We start from the raw sequence: 20,686 nt of genomic DNA, 5'->3' as shown, positions 1-20,686 counted from the left end.
TATTTCTTTTTCTTTCTGGTCCGTGACCTCTCCTCTCTCCCCGCAGCTTCGTTCCACCCTGACCTCTCGCTGCGCAGTCCTCTCTGACCTCCTTTCTGCGCGCCTGACCTCGCTGTCAGTCTCTCTCACCCCTTCCGCTGCCAAAGGCAGCTTGTATTTGTCTTTTCTTCTTTTCCCCTCGCAGTCTCCCTTTTATTCTTCTTTTCTGCTGTCCAGCATCTACCCGCGCCTTGTGCGCACTCATCTCCCCACTACCGTCCCATTTCTCTTCGGTCCATTAACTTCACCAACCCTATTCCATTCACTGCACTTTCCTATCCATCTTTAAAGAATACGCAGCACCAACAACATGTGGAAGTTGTGAGCTGGAAAGCAATATAAATTATTGGTGGTGTGACCTTAATCATTTTAGTGAAACATTTGAAAATGGTCAACATATCAGCCAAAAATAATCTTCTACATAAAATAATTTCTGTTTATTATTTAAAACTCATTTGTGCTATTTTTATTTTCTTTGCATAACAGATCCTATAAACACAAAAATAACGTAAATAGCTAAAAAATATAAGGAACTAACCAAGAAAAGACGAGTGAATTTGAAGTAAAAATATATATAAATATGATCCGATCAAATACCCCCATACTTAGCTTTTGCTAGTCCTCGAGCAAAACAAAGAAAACATGAAAAAGTAATAACATGAAAAACATTAGTTTCCCCTTATGTGACCCTCATAGAATTTCATTCAAGAAAACAAATCATCAAGAACCATAGCTAGCATCAAGGAACTAATCCAAGTTCATCTTCCTAATTCAAATATTAGCAGTAATCTTTAAATCATCCTTGAAGTGTAGTGTGTGAGATAGCCATGCTAATGTAATTTCAAGTTCTTATTTTTAAAATCATCATATGCAAACTAGCGACCTTCTCACGGGATATGCACTCAATCACACATGTGTTTAGTTTTAATGTGTTTCGCTCAAAGAATCAAATGTGAAAGTTCTACCATAAGCTTGCATAAAGATCTCATCTCCACAATCATAATTGCAAAACTTAAATCAAGAGGACTTTTATTGGATGTAATGAGGTTTAGGGAGAAGGTTATTGAATTGAAAGAATAGGTAAACACAAGTTCCAAGCTACATTACAAGCAATTCTTTTCTTTAGATTTATAAGAACTCAATATTTCCAACGATTCTTTTAGCACCTCCAACCACACCCTTAAACTGAAACTTGAACAACTTTTTTATTTTCTTTGTATACAATCTTTTTTTTTTTTTTTTTTTTTTTTTTTTTTAATCCAAACATGAAATACCCCCACACTTATTCTTTTGCCAAACACCTTCAAAGTACTTCACAAACATTTCTCATAAGACAATCTCACATTGCTCACTAGCTTGCTTGGAAAGGGTAAGGAAAAATGTTTCAGGTATAAGAGTAGACATATCTGGTGATAAGAAATAAAAGGCTTAACAAATACGGCTCAAATTGGCAATCTAATGATATCATTTTTCTGTGGGAAACATGGTTATTTGGGCCATAGTGGTAAACCTAATGCCTCTATCATTTCCAAGTTTATGCAATCAATGACAAACATTTCGAAAGATCGTTACGCAAGTTCTAGAGATGTATCTCACATAAGTTCATCACACATGAAAGAATAGGAGTGTATGAAAAATGCACACACTTTCAATCGGCTCAAAAACTCACATAGGATGTATATGGTCACTAAATTCACATATGAAGCTTTAAGTCATACTTTAGTTTCACATTAACAAGGCTATGTGCATTTGGTTTTTTCAAAGATGGTCAAACATGTACAAAACTAACAAGAGAATTAGGAAATTCACAAAACACATGTTAACTAAGTTCTTGATAATCATGATTCAAATTTGATCCAATTATATCATTGGGTCGGGAAACTAACAAAAATCTAATTCAAAACAATAAGGGAAACAAGACAATATTTTTGGATTTTTAAATTTTCTGATTTAAAAATTTTTTTTTTTAAAGAAAACAAAACTAATTAAGAAAACAAAAAGCAACAACACAGAAACAAATGAAACCAGTTCGTAGTCGAAGGTACAAAAAATTTTAATTTGGTCATTTTTTATACTCTTTACCCCCAAACTTAAACTGGACATTGTCCCCAATGTCAGAAAACACTATAATGCAAATAAAAATAAAATAAATAAATAATAAGAAACAAAATAAAACAATTGGACTGAAAACTTCCCTAATTTGCAGTAAAATCAAGCGATGACCCCCAAGCTAAAATTCTGCAATCAACTTCAAGGGTGGAAATAACCAAAAGTTCCTGCAAAGAAAAGAAATAATTCAGTTAAGTAACACAAGAAAATATAAAAAAATTGCAAACGAAAAATTGAAAATCACGATAAAAGACAATGAATAGAACTAATAAGTGATCATTGGTCATGCTTGTTGACTTTCCACAGCTTTGATCTCGAATTGGTTTGGAATTCTGAGCGAGAATTGCACAGTCTGCATTCTTCTCTGCTTGTTTCTTCAGCACGGCGGGCAGGCACGAGGTAGAGGTGTTGGTCTGTTTCTTTCTTCAATCTTTCCAAGTGCCCACCTTTTGCTTTCTTTCTCCTTGTCCCTAGTTGAGGATGAATCGGCACGTTGTCTCCACATGCTTCGAGGTATCATCTTCACTTCCCTTATACGTGAGAGACGAAGCGGAAGCACAAGATGATAAGTACTAGAGAGCAGGTGCTGGCTGGAGAAAGGACAGGGAGAAAGCATGATATGAGATCCTTGTTCTCTCAACCTTGATGATATGAAATACTTGTGCTCTGGATGGGTTGTTTGCAGGGGTATCCCAGGGGATGAAAAATACAGAGTGACTCGAGAGGGTTTGTTGGAAAGCCATTCTCGGAGATGAAGAAGTGCTGAGAGGGTGTGCCTTTGCTGTGGAAGGCGAAGGTAGATACTTATAGGACTTTTCTTCACAACCGGAACTATTCTCTCACTCATTGTCGGCAGCCGGTGGATGGATGAATAGTACAAATTACGCGCTTTCTGACAAAGCTGCCCGTAATTTCCGCAAAGCTGCCAGTTGCATGTGACGAGTGACAACATGTCTGGACAAATTGATCTTTTGAAATCCGGGGTTCGGCTCGTGGTTTCTGAGCAAACCCATTTTTTTAGAAATGAAACGCCTATTTTGAGAAAAGAATCCGGCTTTTGAGAAAGGAAACTCCTCTTTTGAGAAAAGAATCAGGCGTTTGAGAAAGGAGCCCCACTCTTCGATTTGCGAGAGGACGCCTCTTCAATTTCTGAGGAGCGCCTATTTGATTTCTTCTTTTTATAGAGGCGTTAATTTTGTTCCACAACACACTTGAGCTCCCTCTTGTAAACACTCCCTTCTTGCACTTCCGAAATCTTAATCTGTCCGATCTCTTCTTTCTCAACACCTTCAGAAAATGTCTGGCCCTTCCGATCGTCGTTTTGACTTGAACCGTGGTGAAGAGGCAGCCCCGCCTTCACCAGACAACATATGGCGCCCATCCTTCATATCCCCTACCGGTCCCCTTACCGTTGGGGATTCGGTGATGAAAAATGACATGACCGCTGCGGTGGTGGCCCGGAACCTTGTCACCCCCAGAGATAACAGACTGCTCACTAGACGGTCTGATGAATTGGCGGTTAAGGAGTCTCTGGCTCTTAGCGTGCAGTGTGCGGGTTCTGTGTCCAACATGGCCCAACGCCTATATGCTCGAACCCGTCACGTTGAATCGTTGGTGGCTGAAATACAGAGTCTCAAAGAGGAGATTAGAGGACTCAAGCATGAAAATAAACAATTGCACAAGCTTGCACACAGTTATGCCACAAACATGAAGAGGAAAATTGACCAGCTGCAAGACACTGATGGTCAAATTTTACTTGATCATCGGAGGTTTGTGGGTTTGTTCCAACAGCATCTGCCTTCGTCTTCTGGAGCGGCACCGCGTAGTGAAGCTCCAACCGATCAACCTTCGATACCTCCTCCTTCCGTGGCCCCACCGACTGCTGAAGCTCCGCCGACTACTGAAGCACCACCTGACCAATGAATGTTATTAGTTTACACATCATTGTAAAATATTTTTACTTTTATGTTTTTTTTTTTTTTTTTTTTTTTAAATGTAAATTAATGTAAAAAAACTTTGGTTAACCTTCTCCCACACTTAAACTAAATAACACAAACTCACAGAAATCAACCAAATAACACAACTAACTAAACAAAACAAAATGAAAGCAGTAAAGATAAGGGTGTAAGAATTCAAATCTGATTTGGTTAGCGATTCCAAAGTCTCCCTTCGTTGAATGCTTGGGTTGCCTCCCAAGAAGCGCTTGATTTAACGTCTTTAGCCGGACGAATCTTTCCTTTAAGCTCCCCTCAGCTCCAAAGCATGGAATTTATCTTTTAATGGGAGGTGATACTTGAAATGATTCGGCAATGGTTTAAATTCAAGAGTGGGTGCCTGAATCATCAAAATCAGAAACATGTTAGTATAAATTAAAATTAAAATTGGAGAAGATGGCTTACTTTCTTTTTCCGACACAAACTCAATGACAAACACCACATTGTTGAACATTTCCGGGACTTTGAACTTGGCCAGGTTTACTATGATGGTTGTGGCTTGTCCCGTGTCATCAAACTCAACTGCTTTGGGCTTGATTGTCTCATGCACAGCCTCTTGGATGTATTCTTGATATGCTTCAACCACTTCATTTTCTTGAATCCCTTTTCTTGGTGTGCAAGGTTCTTTGAACGTTTCAATACTATCGGGAACTTGTTTTGGTGCACCAAGAATTGGGATATCACTTTGCACCTTTGGAAGAGCTTCCACAATGTCTTTTTCACTCTCTTTGATATTTGGAATCAAAAACCTGCAAGGACAAAGGACATTCGGTGGAATAATGTTAGAATGAAGTGAATTTAGAACTTCCTCACCTGAGTTAGATGACATAGGGATTTGAGGAGCTTGCAGCAAGAATTCTTCTAAACTGCCCAGGTCGTCCTCCTCCTCTTCTACTTGCAGCAGCAATTCATCCATGTTCGGGCTGTGTTTGGATGGTTCTGGGACAGCTTCATCCTTCATGTCACCTTCCAAAGTGATGGCTTCATCGATTTCACTTTTTGCCTTTGAATTTGCAATGTTTGAGTTGGAAAGTTCACTTTGATCTCGAATATGTGCCATGAATTCCACAATCTGCCCAACTTGCATATCCAATTTGTCCACTCTTTTGACTCGGTCTTGCATCTCCTGGTTTTGATTTTCTACTCCCTGTTTCAAAGAGGTGAGTAACTTATTAAGTGTATCATTATCCAAGGACGTACCTGAATTGAATTGGGTTGATTGTTGTGGTGGCTGTGACGGTTCATATGGCCACTGATAGAACTCTTCCGATGGCGGCAATTGTTCTTCTTTTTGTGAACCCTGCGCCAAAGAAATTAGTCCTTCAAGAATTTCATTATAATTCACGGGCATACTTTGATTTGATTGGAATTGTTGTGGGGGATGTTGTGGTGGCTGCATAGGTCTTGAATAGAACTCGTCTTGCTGCCAATATCCACCTTGTTGAAATTGTTGAGGTTCATCCCACATATAATCTGAATTACCTCTCCAATCTGAATTGCAAGCGTTGGAAAACATGTTGCCCCTTGATTGGTTATGGCCTTGATATCCCCAAACATCTTCATTTGCAGAAAATTGAGGACTTTGATATCCTTGCCCATATGGCACATCAAGTGTAGGGACACTTGGCATTGTGGTCTGTTCGGCATTATGAGTCAATTGAGCAGTGAGCTGTGCCAATTGAGCTTGAATGGTCGCAAGTGCCATGTCTCGCTCCATTTGTACCTAAAATCAAAGAAAGAAAAATAAATCAAATATCAAAAGTAAAATACACAAACACCAATATAAACATAAACAAAAACAAAAATAAAGGGATTAGCAAAGTTGCTAATCCACGGCAACGGCGCCAAAATTTGATGCGTAAAATAAGTTAACACACAAATTAAACCCTCTTTTTGACAATTGTAGTATAGATGTAAGTAGGGTATCGTTCTAGGCCGGGGATTATGAGGGATTGCTAATCTATTCTAAATTAATTTAAAAATATTAAACAAGACTCAAGAACACTAAACTAGGCTAAAAACTCTAATAACTCGAAACACACTTAGAATGACTCAAAATAATGAAAACAATCAAATTAGACACTAGGAACTGAAATGGACGGAAATGGAATTAAAAGACTAACAACAATGAAAACTAACTAAATAATATAATTTAATAATGGGGGGGTTTGGTTTTGACGAGAAGTAAATTAAACTTAAATAAATTACAGAATTGACAAAAGCATGAAATTAAGGTGAAAGGATAGGTGACGGACTAGCTAGAGGGTTCTTCTCCACACATGACACATATGCAACCTAAATTGATTTTCAGTTGTTCTTTCAATAAATTGTGAATGACAATGTTCCAAGTTAATTAGGTCCGCTTAAATTAACTCTTTAGATTTCCCTAGATTCATTGGATTGAATGAAATACGCATTACAACCAAATTATTCCTCATCAAAGTCCCTAACTATGGAATACGCATGATAGAGACATTCAACAAAGATCATTAAGTTCAACGGAAATCATAAACATTGACTAGGCATTCATAACTATGGAATACGCATGTTAATCCAGCCTAGAACTCACTTAACACGATTGTGGATAACAACCTTCACTACTTGTGAATATAAGTTCATAACGATTAGGTGAAATTCACTTATATTCTAGCATCAAATTCATGCATGTAAATTAAATATGCATTCTTAATCGACATACAAAAATAAGTTATCAATCAAGCAGTTAAGCAAATTAAATCACAACTCATAAATCACAACTGAAGGTAATCAATTCATATTACAAATATATTCATGGCTTTGAATTAACCTCTAGCCAAAATAAATTTAGTTACACATTATTATCAAATTAAACCAAAAGTAAAACATGGGTTTGAGAAGATAAAACCAAGAAAAGAAGATCTGCTGCGTCCGTGCCTCTGTGATCTGCTTCCAATCCGTGCGCACTGCTCTCTCATGCTGCCAAAGGCAGCCTACTCATTCTGTCCAGTCAGTATGTCTGATCTCTCACCCGTTGCCAAGGGCAGCTCCCTCACTCTCCCTCTGACTTTTATTATTTTATTTCTTTTTCTTTCTGGTCCGTGACCTCTCCTCTCGCTGCGCAGTCCTCTCTGACCTCCTTTCTGCGCTCCTGACCTCGCTGTCAGTCTCTCTCACCCCTCCCGCTGCCAAAGGCAGCTTGTATTTGTTTTTTCTTCTTTTCCCCTCGCAGTCTCCCTTTTATTCTTCTTTTCTGCTGTCCAGCATCTACCCGCGCCTTGTGCGCACTCATCTCCCCACTACCGTCCCATTTCTCTTCGGTCCATTAACTTCACCAACCCTATTCCATTCACTGCACTTTCCTATCCATCTTTAAAGAATACGCAGCACCAACAACATGTGGAAGTTGAAAGCTGGAAAGCAATATAAATTATTGGTGGTGTGACCTTAATCATTTTAGTGAAACATTTGAAAATGGTCAACATATCAGCCAAAAATAATCTCCTACATAAAATAATTTCTGTTTATTATTTAAAACTCATTTGTGCTATTTTTATTTTCTTTGCATAACAGATCCTATAAACACAAAAATAACGTAAATAACTCAAAAATATAAGGAACTAACCAAGAAAAGACGAGTGAATTTGAAGTAAAAATATATATAAATATGATCCGATCAGGGTCCGATATTTTTTTAACTATCCAAATGATTTTCGTCAAAATATCGCGATATTATCGAAACTATCGCGATATTTTGGCACTATGCTAATCGGAGAAGAACGCCGGAGCAAATTAACCAAATCCCTAAATCCCCAAATTCGAATTCAAAGCAAATTAACTGAATCCCTAATTCCTATATCCTTAAATTCGAATTCAGTACAAAAATGAAATTACATGCAGAAAATTCAAATTCTGTACAAAAATGAAATTACATGCCGAGAAGAAGAGAAGTAGGAGCCTGGGAATGTCGTCTTCCTTACGAATCCAAGACGGCTGGGACAACGTCGTCCTCCTCCTCACCGACGACTACGATGAGTTCCGGTCCATCGTCCGGTGTCCGCTGCCTCCGCTCAGTTTCTCCACAACCATTGATTTGCGATGACGCGACAGTTACGACTCGACGACTGGGACTAACGACACGGCTTCTCCATGGAACAAGGTGGTTTACAAGGCGGTTATGGAGTGGTGTCGACGGCTGGGTTTAGGGCGGGTGAGATTGGAGGAGCAGAGGGAGACGCGGACGAGGAGGATCGAGAGATGGATCGAGATTCGAGAGATAATGTCTGTGTGTGTTTGTGGAAGAACTGGAGAAGGGGGCGGTTATGGAGTGGTGTCGACGGCTGGGTTTAGGACGGGTGAGATGGGAGGAGCAAAGGGAGATGCGGACGAGGAGGATCGAGAGATAGATCGAGATTCGAGAGATGATGTCTCTGTGTGTGTGGAAGAACTGGAGAAGGGGGAAGGGAGAAGACTGAGAAGAGAGAAGGAAGGGAGAAGACTGAGAAGAGAGAAGAGAGAGAATGAAGGATCGAGAGAGAGAGTGAGCTCAGTCTCTGTGTGCGTGTGTGGTGTGGTGTAAGGGGTCTCGAAGTGCGTGTGTGGTGGAGTGTGAGTGTGACTCACTCTTTGACTGTCTGTTTGTGTAGTGGCCTGTAAGAAAAAAAAAGCATCCAATGATCCAAATAATTCAAAACCTATCTCTAGCTCTCTGATCCAATGATCCAAATAACTTTTTGCAATTTCAGACCAGGGACAACAAATAATAGTGCTTTCATAATGAAACCGTGTGACACTGTGAGTCCGTGAGATTCTTTCACATGCAAAACAGTGTGTCATTGTCTGTTATATTCTTTCACCTTATCAGAGGTGGAGTATCAGAGGCATTCAGAGCATTTTCGTTTCTTCTTCTTCCCTTACCATTTTCAAAGCCATTCCAGATCCATTCCAAAGCTTGAACACAAAGGGTTCCATATTTAAGGTAAGTTTACAAACTTAAATTTATATTATTGCAATTTATACAACAACAAATAAATTTGTGTGGACTCGTATGTTAATTTTTTTAAGTAATTAATACTTGCATGTTAATTTTTGTAAGTAATTAAGTAATGTTAACAATTACATGTTAATTTTTTTAAGTAATTAAGTAATGTTGTATAATTATTTCCTAGGATAATTTTAATATCTTTAATGTTATTTATTATTTTATTAATATTAGGTTTTATTATCAAATTGGATTATTATTCATTAATATTAGGTTTTTTTATTATCAAATTGGATTATTATTCATTAAATTGGATTATTATCAAATTGGATTATTATTCATTAAATTGGATTATTCATTAAATTGGATTATTATTCATCACCATGTTTTATATTAGGATTATTTTTTTATCAAATTGGATTATTATTCATTAATATTAGGTTTTTTTAATTGTCAAATTGGATTATTATTCATTAAATTGGATTATCATCAAATTGGATTATTCATTAAATTGGATTATTATCAAATTGGATTATTATTCATCACCATGTTTTATATTAGGATTTTTTTTTTATCAAATTGGATTATTATTGATTAATATTAGGTTTTATTATCAAATTGGATTATTATTCATTAATATTAGGTTTTTTTTATTGTCAAATTGGATTATTATTCATTAAATTGGATTATTATCAAATTGGTTATTCATTAAATTGGATTATTATCAAATTGGATTATTATTCATCACCATGTTTTATATTAGGATTATTTTTTTATCAAATTGGATTATTATTCATTAATATTAGGTTTTATTATCAAATTGGATTATTATTCATTAATATTAGGTTTTTTTAATTATCAAATTGGATTATTATTCATTAAATTGGATTATTATCAAATTGGATTATTCATTAAATTGGATTATTATCAAATTGGATTATTATTCATCACCATGTTTTATATTAGGATTATTTTTTTATCAAATTGGATTATTATTCATTAATATTAGGTTTTATTATTCCATATTATTTGTATAATTACTTAAATTTTTACAATCATTTTCTTTACTTCGTATTTAATTCTTCTGTAGAATAACTTTATTATTTAGGTTCTCTTATTTTATAAAAAAATAATTGTCTAATTTTCATGAAAAATAAATATAGGTACGTTTAAGATATCCAGTGGAGTTACTAAACGTGATCCAGCTTGGGAACATGGAGACCCAATAGACGGAAACAAACATGGCACAATTTGCAAATATTATGGTCGGGTAATGAAGAGTGGCGGAGTGACACGACTTAAGTACCATCTTAGTGGATTAGATCCATAAAAAAATGTCCAACGATGCAATAATGTCCCCACAGAAATGAAGGCATTCATCAGCACATTATTAAAAAATAAAAAACAGTAGAAGGAAAAGATAACACAGGGAATGGAAAATATTCGAGCTGGGCTACGGGGAGAAGTCTATGGCCAAGCGGTTGACAGTGATGATGATGACGATGAGGACGAATGTGATGATGACATGGGACCTGAAGAACGACGCAGTTTGAAACAAGCATTACGTGCCTCCAAACAGTTAGCATGGGAAAGAGAACACCTTCATAAAATTCCTAATAGAGCACAAGGTTCCGGGACAAGTGGTGGTGCACAAATGAGACGGGGAGGCAGTCTTAGAGAATCACAACCAACACCACCAATAGCCCCAAGTTTATATAAGTCATCCAAAGCACGTCAAAAGAATGTTTGGAGTTATTTCACTGGAGGTAATGTGAAGGAGGGAATGGGGCGTCTAATTAGCAAGTTCTTTATCTATGAAAATGTCCCTGCTGCGAAGACATCATCACATCAGTTCAAAAATATGGTAGTGGGATGTCAACAGGCCGGTGTTGGAGTGCAACCTCCCACTCCCTATGAGATAAGAAACAAATATTTGGATATGGAGTATAAAGACATTGGCGAGTATGTTAACAAGTTGAGGTCAAAGTGGGAAACTAATGGTTGCACAATCATGTGTGACGGATGGACCGGGCCGACCAGATTGTCTATCATAAACTTCATGGTGTACTCCAAGGGAAAGACAATTTTTTTGAAGTCTGTTGATGCTTCAGACCATATAAAGAACTACAAGTATATTTACAAATGATTGAGGGATGTAATCATGGAGGTGGGAGAGCATAATGTTGTCCAAGTCGTGACCGACAACGGTTCTGCATTTGTCAAAGCTGGAAAAAAGTTAATGAAGCATCATAATGTGTTTTGGACATCATGTGCAGTACATTGTATTGATCTCATGTTTGAGGCAATGGGGAAGAGAGAGAATGTTGCTACTGTGGTCAAAAGAGCTAGAACGATCACAAATTATATTTACAATCACGGTTGGTTGTTGGCAAAGATGCGTGAATTTTGCAAAGGAGAAATTATTCGTCCAGCTACCACTTGATTCGCCACCAACTATATTGCATTAGACAGCCTACTTAAGAAGAAAGCAGGGTTGAAGCAACTATTCACTAGTGACGATTGGGCCAACCAAATTTGAGCCGCTCAAATGCAGGTCGTATGGTGGAAAGTATAGTGCTTGATCATGCTTTTTGGACTCAATCAGAACATGTGTGCCAAGTGTTTGAACCTCTTTACAAAGTTTTACGGATCGTTGACACATAAGTGTATCCTACTATGGGGGTAGTATATGAGTTGATGTGTGTAGTGAAGGATGAATTGAAAAGAAAACATGGTGCAAGGTGGGTCATAAAGATAATTGAAGATCGATGGTATAAAACATTATACCATGATTTGCATGCAGCAGGTATAAATTATGTCATAATTTGCAATTCATTTCTTTAGTTGCATACGTATTATTTCTCTTATTAGAGTATGTGTTTCTTTGAACAACATATTATTTGAATCCCCAATACCAATACAGACCCGGTGTTGGAGATGATGGTAACCTTATACGTGCTGTACATAATGTATACTCTAAATTAGACCCTGCATCACCAGCAGTTGGCCAATTTGGAAATGAGGTACACAATTACTTAAATTATAATAATTACTTTGTTGGATTAAACTAACATGATTTATTGAATTCAGCTAACATGGTTTAAAGATGCAAGAAGAACTTTTGGAAAACCAACATCAGTTGCTGCTCGAACAAATATGTCTCCTAGTGAGTATAAACATATTTCACTATAAGTTTATAATAGAATTTGTTGGAGTTATTAGGCTTATGAACATTATTTTTCATTGTAGCTGAATGGTGGATCATGTATGGGACCGATGCACCAACTGTGAGAAAGTTAGCAATCAAAGTATTATCACAAACAGCTTCCTCATCTGCTTGTGAAAGAAATTGGAGCACATTTGCACTCATACACACAAAGCAAAGAAATAAGTTGGCTCATAGTAGCTTGGAAAAATTAGTTTATTGCTACTACAACATGAAGCTTCAAATTCGAGATAAGGAAGCAGAAATAGATCATGTCGACCGTGGTGACCCACTAGATATGTTTGATATTGTTGGTGAAGATGATGATACAGAGGGTAACCAACTTTTTCAATGGATTAGATCTCTTCATTTAGATGATGATGAAGGCAACCCAGCTCCCAGAGTTGCTAAAGAAGCACGTAATGAAGGGATAAATGTAGAAAGAGTATTAGAGGAGGAGGTGGGATCTAGCAGCGCTGACTTTTTGGAAGAACTTTTGCGCCCAAGACCAAGAAACACTGGAATTCCACCTTCTTCCAATCCTACACAACCACAACATCGTGCTGATACTAATGATAGCTCTAGTACAAGATCAGGAGACTCACCTACCACCGGAGGTGGGAATGATGAAGGACATAGTGGAGCTGGAGGTAGTGGAGTTGGAGGTAGTGGTGGTGGATATGGAAACTATTATGGACCACCTCCCGGATTTATGAGCCCTTTCACTGGTGAGGCAAACTTCACGCATGCAACACAGGATGATGACCATGGCAGTAGGCGGGCAGGACCAGGAATTGGTGCCATAGGGAAGGACTATACTCGCAGAGAAAGAGGCAAGGGGATTTTCTCAAGTCAAGAAGATGACTCGTTATCTAGAACTTCGGACTCTGTTGGAGTGAGAAGTAGTAACTATGGTAATACTCATAACCAACCATTTCCCTACCCTTCATATCCTATTCCTGTTGGGATGGAATCGAGTGACTCATGGAAACAATCCGAGACTCAATCTTCAAATGATTTTGCTTATGGACAACGTCAACCAATCTCGGATCCATATGGGTGGCATGTTAACAATTACATGCAAAACTATTTTGGGGATTTATCATTTGATAACTACTCTTCACAATACACTCACTCTACACATAGAGATGATGAAGATAGTGAAAATTTTGAATCTCATAGAAACTTTATGTGGTACTAAGTCACTCATGTATCTTACCATGCAATGTATAAAGTGTAAAATATTGTACTAATTCATTATATATAAATGATTATTGTGTGTTTAGACTTATTTCATTAATTACTACATGTTTTCTACACTCATAATGTTTGTCAGCTCGCTATATAATCAACTTGATAATGTTAAATCCATCATGCAATGCATTTACTTCCAATTTTTTGTGATAAACTAATAGATAATTGACTAAATAAACATCATGCAAAGTTTCAATCAAAATTTCCAAGTTTTTCTTACAATTTCCGTGGTTTCCATGTAATTTTTATCGATATCGATACTATCCCAATATTTCCATCGATATTTCCGTGTTTTCGGACTACCGATATTTCCGATATTACCGATATTTTCTTCCTTGATAACCATAATTAATCTCAAAACTCAATTCACAAATCTTTAACACTTTTCAAGAAAAATATGCCATGCTATGCATCAAAACATAATAAGGATGCAACATTATAACAGGTGAAATAAGGAATCAACCGGAGATCCTGCAGTTGGTCCTGTACGGTTAATTCTATAGCTCAATATCCAATCCAACCGGAGTCACCACGGTGACCTGTATGGCGCTACTCTGCACATAAATCGGAACTACCTAAAGTAGTATGTACGATAAGAATTGTGTAAGAATACGCTCTAGTGCTTCTCTCATCAATCATCTGTGCACATAATCTAAGGTTACCTACTAGTCGGAACCACCTCTAGTGGTCTGTATGACTAGCATGTCGGAACCCTCTATCGATTTGTACGACATGCACCTACTTGGATCCAAGGTGAGCGTGCGGTGCGGTGAATAATATAAGCACTAACACCAGGGGTGCAGGTTATGAGCTCTCAACACAATTCACATCATCAATGATTCACATGAATAACATAAAACTCACCTGATACTCACCTGTGCATCCATAGCACCAATTCACATATATATATGCATCAATTATCAATTCATATATCTCATAATATGCATGCATGGCATTTTAAAACGTACTTTCATTTAAACTCAATTTCTGAGAAAAATATCAATAGTATATAGGTATAAACAGAAATACTGCCCACTTACCTGGAGTTCGCCCAACAACTCCCTAGCACAACACATCAAGGCGTCATGACGATCGGCGCCTAGAACATTAAGCAAATCCAACCTCAGAAATTATATCGATAGAATACATAACTTATATAAAACACGTCACTACGTAGTTCGATCCGGAAGATCTGCAACTCAGATTTCAACTCCATAACTTCCAGAGGTCGACAATATACCTCTAGGACATCATCCTAAAATTTCATTACCATCCAACGGTCGAATCTTCGTCAATTTCCAAAACCAAGTGACGGTTAACATTCTATTTTATGAACTTACAACTCCAATTCCGAAAGATCTGTAAATCGGATTCCCAATCCGTAAGTTCCTATAATCCTCAAATATTACGTATTACAACGTATCAAAGTTTGGTGACTATCCGACGGTTGGATCGTCGATTCACCTTTTGGCCTAACCACGAATCGTAACGAACTTAGGTTCAATTACTCAATTTACGTCCATCAATTATCAAAACTGAACCTAAAACCTTAAACACATGCTAAGAATGACATTGACGGGCCATTGGCCACGCGCCGCCGCATGGGCCGCCGCGGGTGGCGGTCGGCCGCCCCGACTTGCCGGAAAATCCAACTATTTCCAAAAATTCTCAAAAAATACAGAATTGAAGATCTCAATGAGAAGAGTAAACTTTATACCTGAGGCTAAGGCCAATTTGGCCTGGAAACACTTCAATTTCACCAAAATCCGTGCGGAACCCTATATGTGGTGTTCTTCAATTCGTCCTCAATTCAACTCCGCCGCTCCAACCAACAATTGGGCATTGTTCTAGGCCTCAAGGGAAGTGTATGTGTAGTGTCAATTGGAAGAAATTGTTTCAGAATTGGGAGAATCGACGCTAGACCCGCTGGAGTCACCATCGCCCCATTGTCACAGATTTGACCCAATTTCCATTGAATTTTGAGAGAAAAATGAAGGAGAAGAGATGTGGTGATGCTTGCAGGTGGAGATAAGATGGAAATCGCCTGAAAACCGGCTCAGAATCGCCGAAATTTCACTGGGTCGACGGGTTAGGTGCGAGCGGGTCGCCAGGATCCGGCCGATCCTCTCATTTCCTTTCTTTTCCTCCTTTCCTTCTTCTGGTTGGCCAATCAGCTTCCTCTCTCCTCTCCCTATTCGGCCTCTCCTTCTTCTTCTCTGATTGGGCAGTTTTGCCCAATCTCTCTTTCTCTCTTTCCTCTGTTTCTTTCCTCCCGATGCCTTCTTCTTTCTTTTCCCAATTCTAATAATCAACTAATAAAAAAAATAATAATAACACATAAATATATAAGTATATATTAACCAAAGTAAAAGTACTTCTCACTATACGTTAGTCAACGAAAGTCAAAATCCTTCACCTCTAGCGCATTTTCGTAAAATCAGGGACGAGCTGTGACAAAGGCACTATGTGCGACCCATCCCGGAATTTACGAAAACGAAAGGGTATTTTCGTAATTCCACTTTGGGTTTAAAGATATTTTTGAAATGTGCTTGTAAGTCTTAAATTGTTTGTCTTGTGGGGCAACTTTCCTTTTTGGTCCCCCGGTTCTCCCTCCCCCTTACTTTGGTTGCCACATGTCATCCCAAGGAAGACTCTCGGATCCCTGTCTTCTCTCACAGCAAACTCATACTCTCTCACTCTCTTTAACATTCTCTCATCCCTAAGCTCACCTCGCACCCACCTTTATTTTTCTCTCTTTAACCTCCCTTGGACCTCATCACCTATCTCGTTCCTCTTCTTCCTCTGCAAGTGCAGATCGAGACATAACATAGTGGAAGCCTGTGAAAAAACAAGGGGAAAATTCGGCCAATCTCCACCATTTCCGAGTTGGTAAACCTCAGAGCCTTTTTCTCTTTGTCTCAAATAGATGTTGCTACAATATCTAAGGTTTTATAATCATTTTTAGTGAAGGTTTGACTTGAAAACACCTCTAGGATACTTCCCCAGATTCCAGCAAGAATGTAGTGACTTGCAAGCCGTTTTCCGGCCAACTCTTGCCACGACTGAGGAAACAAATGGTATGATTCGAATCCTTATTCCTTGGGCTTCAATTTGGTGTATTACATGATAGGTTTTAGTTAGGTTTTGAGGTTGAATGGAGCTGGGAGAGCTCTGGTCTTCTTATTTATCGAAAGAGGCCAACCGGGCCTGAAAATGGGTCGAACACGACCCACCACCCTTAGCCGGCCCAATTCTTTGGCCCATAGAACTTGGCCCAAACCTTTTAAACCCAAAAACCTTTTAAACCAAAACCCCAAACCCTTGGGTTGGGCTACTAGGCTCTAACCCAAGCCCAACCCAGATGTGAAACCCAACCCAGAAACCCTTCGGCCTAAATCTAGGAACCAGCCCACTCGGATGGAATATTCCTTTAGGGAATATTATCTGGAATATCAAAGAATATTCCTGGAATATTCTATGTTGACTTTTACGAAATTTGCTCAGGGACCCCTCTTAGGGTAATTTGACATCTTGAATTCGTTTCGACGTCCATTTTCCAAATTCAATCGTTTTAGTATAATTTTATTAATTGGATCCTTTATGTGCTTAGGTGCAAATATTCATGGCATTTCTGTCCTCTCTTGTTTACATGGCTCTTCGCCAATAGTGTAATGTGAGTGGACCCTTTCTAAAATGCATATTTTACTATTAGAAATGTATACATGAAAAACATGATTTAATGGTTATGTTGATGAGTAAATTAGATTTACACTTTATGAGATATCATGCCATACTTTATCGATTTTCACATTCTTTGTAGTATATATGATTAATGATTATATACTACGATTAGGTTTTACGATATGACGTTTTAGCTACTGAACCCCGATTAAGATAGATATATATTTATGTACTTACTTAATGGTTATTCAAATGGTCCTGCCTACATGCATATGTTATGCCTACGGGCATATGTTTTACCTACATCCGTATGTTCTGCCTACGGGCGATTGATACTTATATTGGCTTCGGTCAAGTGATGTAGGGGCCTATGGGTTGAATGATATCTATATATTGGCTTCGGTAGGGTGATGTAGGGGCTTACGGGTCAAAATATACTTATATTGGCTTCGGCCGAGAGATGTAGTGCCTACGGACAAATGATACTGCCTACGGGCGAATGACACTGTTTACGGGTGCGTGATGTAGAACCTTCAGATGAATAAAGATGTGTTCTATATGCCTTCAGGCGAATGAAATATTATATATATATATATATATATGTATATGCCTTATATATATACCACTACTAAGCACATTATATAATATATGTTTTATGACAAGTTTATGGCATGCCAGGGTTTTCAGAAAAACCTATTAGTTATTATGTTATATGAGTTTTCTAAACATGGGGGTTAGTACGCTAAAGGTTAACTGTATCTGTAGTACTTATACATCAACTTGGTCTACTTGTGTTTTTGTTTTGCGCCCCCCTCAGGACTTAGGATCTAGGCGTACAATCCCGGCATCAAGACACTCCCGTATCGGCATCTTCGAGTCCTCTCGGTGTAGGACCCATCCTTTTGTTCATTTAATTTTATATTACTCCTTCTTAGTGTCTCATTTTAGTTGTATACTCTGAACACGTTTCATAAATGCATATTCGTTATAATTAAATTTACAAGTTTTATTTATGTCGGTTAATTGTTCTTAGTTCTCATGCATCCTAATATCACTTTGTCACCTTTATATGTCGGCCAATAAATGATTGCCCTAGTGTTTGGGGAATATCAGGGTCGGGCATGTCAATTTGGTATCAGAGCGTGGTTCGTTCAAAGAATACTTAAGATCTTCTGTTATTGTGGTAGTATGTCTGTCATGACATCATTTGGATGTCACGACTTTCGGATTTGTTGTCATTCGACCCGGTTGTCCAACCTTCATTATGCATGAATAGTCACATCCTATTGAAGAATAAGAAATTTTGTGTCAGGATTGTGCCTCATTGGTGACGTGATGGATTGTTGGGCGACTCTCAACATTGAACCAATACTCTGCAATATGTGTTCCCTAAGAATTGCGAGTAGAGTCGGCTTTACAATGAAGTGACCTAAAATTAGAAATCTCAATAAGAGGAAGTTTGGTTAAGACCAGCTGCAGATTTGAAATGGCGATGCCACTCTGCAACATGCGTTCTTTAGGAATTGCGGGCAGAGTTGTGTCTACACAAGAGTGGTGAAACGAAAAAATCTTAGTGGTTTGAATTTGTTAGATCTGAATCGGGATGTCACTTTGTGACATGCGTTCTCTAGGAATGGTGGGTAGAGTCATATCTTTATGGAAATTGTTCAAAACATTCGAAGTGTGTGTTGGATAAAGCGAGTAAACATTAGACGTTGAGAAGTTTAGTAGGTGTTAGTTAGTGGGATCGAATCAATGTCCTCAGACTCGCTCTTGTTAAGGAAATTGGTGCGGATCTGTAGCACAATTCTCAGCGATTGTTCTATCAATAGCCTTCTTGCTTACTCCAACCACTAGGTCAGGTTCGTTAAACATCGACAATCAGCTGTACACCAAATTCTTCGGATGTTGTTTTTGTTTAAAAGTAAACAATTTTATTGGGAGTTTCTTTGGGAGCAAACGTTATTCTCATCAATTTCCAAAAAGGGTTACGACCATTGGAAATTGAAAATCCTCACATGGTGTATTATTAAATGTTTGGCTGCACGTTGATGCAACATGACCGAGTAACGCGTGTACCCTTAGACAATTAGAATCGTATGATGTAAACCATCCTATCTGTGACCTAGAGCTGATAACGATCTTCCTTGCTATAAAATATGACGACGTTTTCTCTACAGCGAGAAATGTTGCATCCTTTTTTACCAAAGAAGTTGTAGTGTGTTTTCACATAGAAATAGTTAGGTTGGATACAGAAAAAGTGGATGGAACCCATTGGTGAGTCGATTGCACCTTTGAGTACCATTATGGTCAGGCAACTGTCGTAAATAATGTTTTTAGTTGGAAATTTCCCATGATTGTCTTTCTTGGGTTGTCGGGGACCTCCTAAGGATTGATGCGAAAATTATCTTAACATACAAATTTAACCCTCTTTTATCAATTATAGTAAAGAATGTAAGTAGGGATCGTTCTGGACCGGGGATTAGGAGGGCTTGCTAATAACCTCTAAACTGACTCAAAAACATAAAACTAAACTTAAAAATACTTAAAGAGACTCACAAGACTCAAAGCAAACTTAAAATACTCAAAACAGCTTAAAACAACTAAATAAACTTAAACTAGACACTAGGAATGACTTTGGATGAAAATTGACTTTTACTTGAATCAAAACATTTAAAAACACAAATTAAAACAGATTCTAACTAATTAGACACACTAAAGTAAAGGGGGATTGAGTTTTGGACGAAGTTGAAACAAACAAACAAGTATGAAAAACTAGGCAAATTGTAAAACAAATTTGAGAAATAAGATGATGGATGGGATAACTGGAGGCTTTTTCTCCACACATGATATGTATGCAAACAACTCGATTTCCAGTTACTACTTCATTGAATTATGAACGACAATGCTCCAAATTAACCGTGACATCATAGTTAACTCTCAGATTTTCCTTGTTTTATTGGATTGGATGACATCATTCGACAACCCAAAACATTCTTCTAAAGTTCCCTACATGACATCATAATAGAGATACAATCAAAGATCATTACGTTTAATGAAAATCATAAGCATTGACAAAGCACTTGCAACTATGACATCATGTCACTCATGCTAGGAATTGAACTTAACGCGATCGTTTATAAGCGACCTTCACTACATGTGAATATAAGTTTGTAACGATTAAGTGAAACTTCCTTATATTCTAGCAACGGATTTATGCATGCCAATTAAGTGTCGACCCTTAATTAACAAATACGAATAAGTTATCAATCAAATTGTTAAGCCAATTGCATCCATGATTCAAAAGTTCATAACTGGAATTTATCAAATTATATTGCACACATAGTCATGGCTTTGAAATCACCCCTAGCCAAGAAGGGTTTAGCCACTCATATTTACAATAAAACGAAAGGAAATGAATTTAAACATTAGAAACAAAAGAAAGAA

The 20,686-nt window shown here is 37.7% G+C and overlaps 1 protein-coding gene across 1 annotated transcript in view; it reads right to left on the bottom strand.

Moving 5' to 3' along the window:
* Window positions 1-4,179: 4,179 nt before the first annotated feature.
* Window positions 4,180-20,686, bottom strand: part of LOC139197383 (uncharacterized) — a 69,203-nt gene continuing 52,696 nt past the window's right edge. Inside the window, exon 2 of the mRNA XM_070824698.1 lies at window positions 4,180-7,040. Coding sequence (XP_070680799.1) covers window positions 4,387-5,859 — 1,473 coding nt within the window. The 5' untranslated portion in view covers window positions 5,860-7,040 and the 3' untranslated portion in view covers window positions 4,180-4,386. The remainder of the gene's footprint in view (window positions 7,041-20,686) is intronic.

This window comes from Malus domestica, chromosome 07 (genome assembly GCF_042453785.1).
Source record: "Malus domestica chromosome 07, GDT2T_hap1".
Lineage (NCBI taxonomy): Eukaryota > Viridiplantae > Streptophyta > Magnoliopsida > Rosales > Rosaceae > Malus > Malus domestica.
Note: the sequence above shows the minus strand (reverse complement) of the source record. Positions and strands in the feature narration are given on the sequence as shown.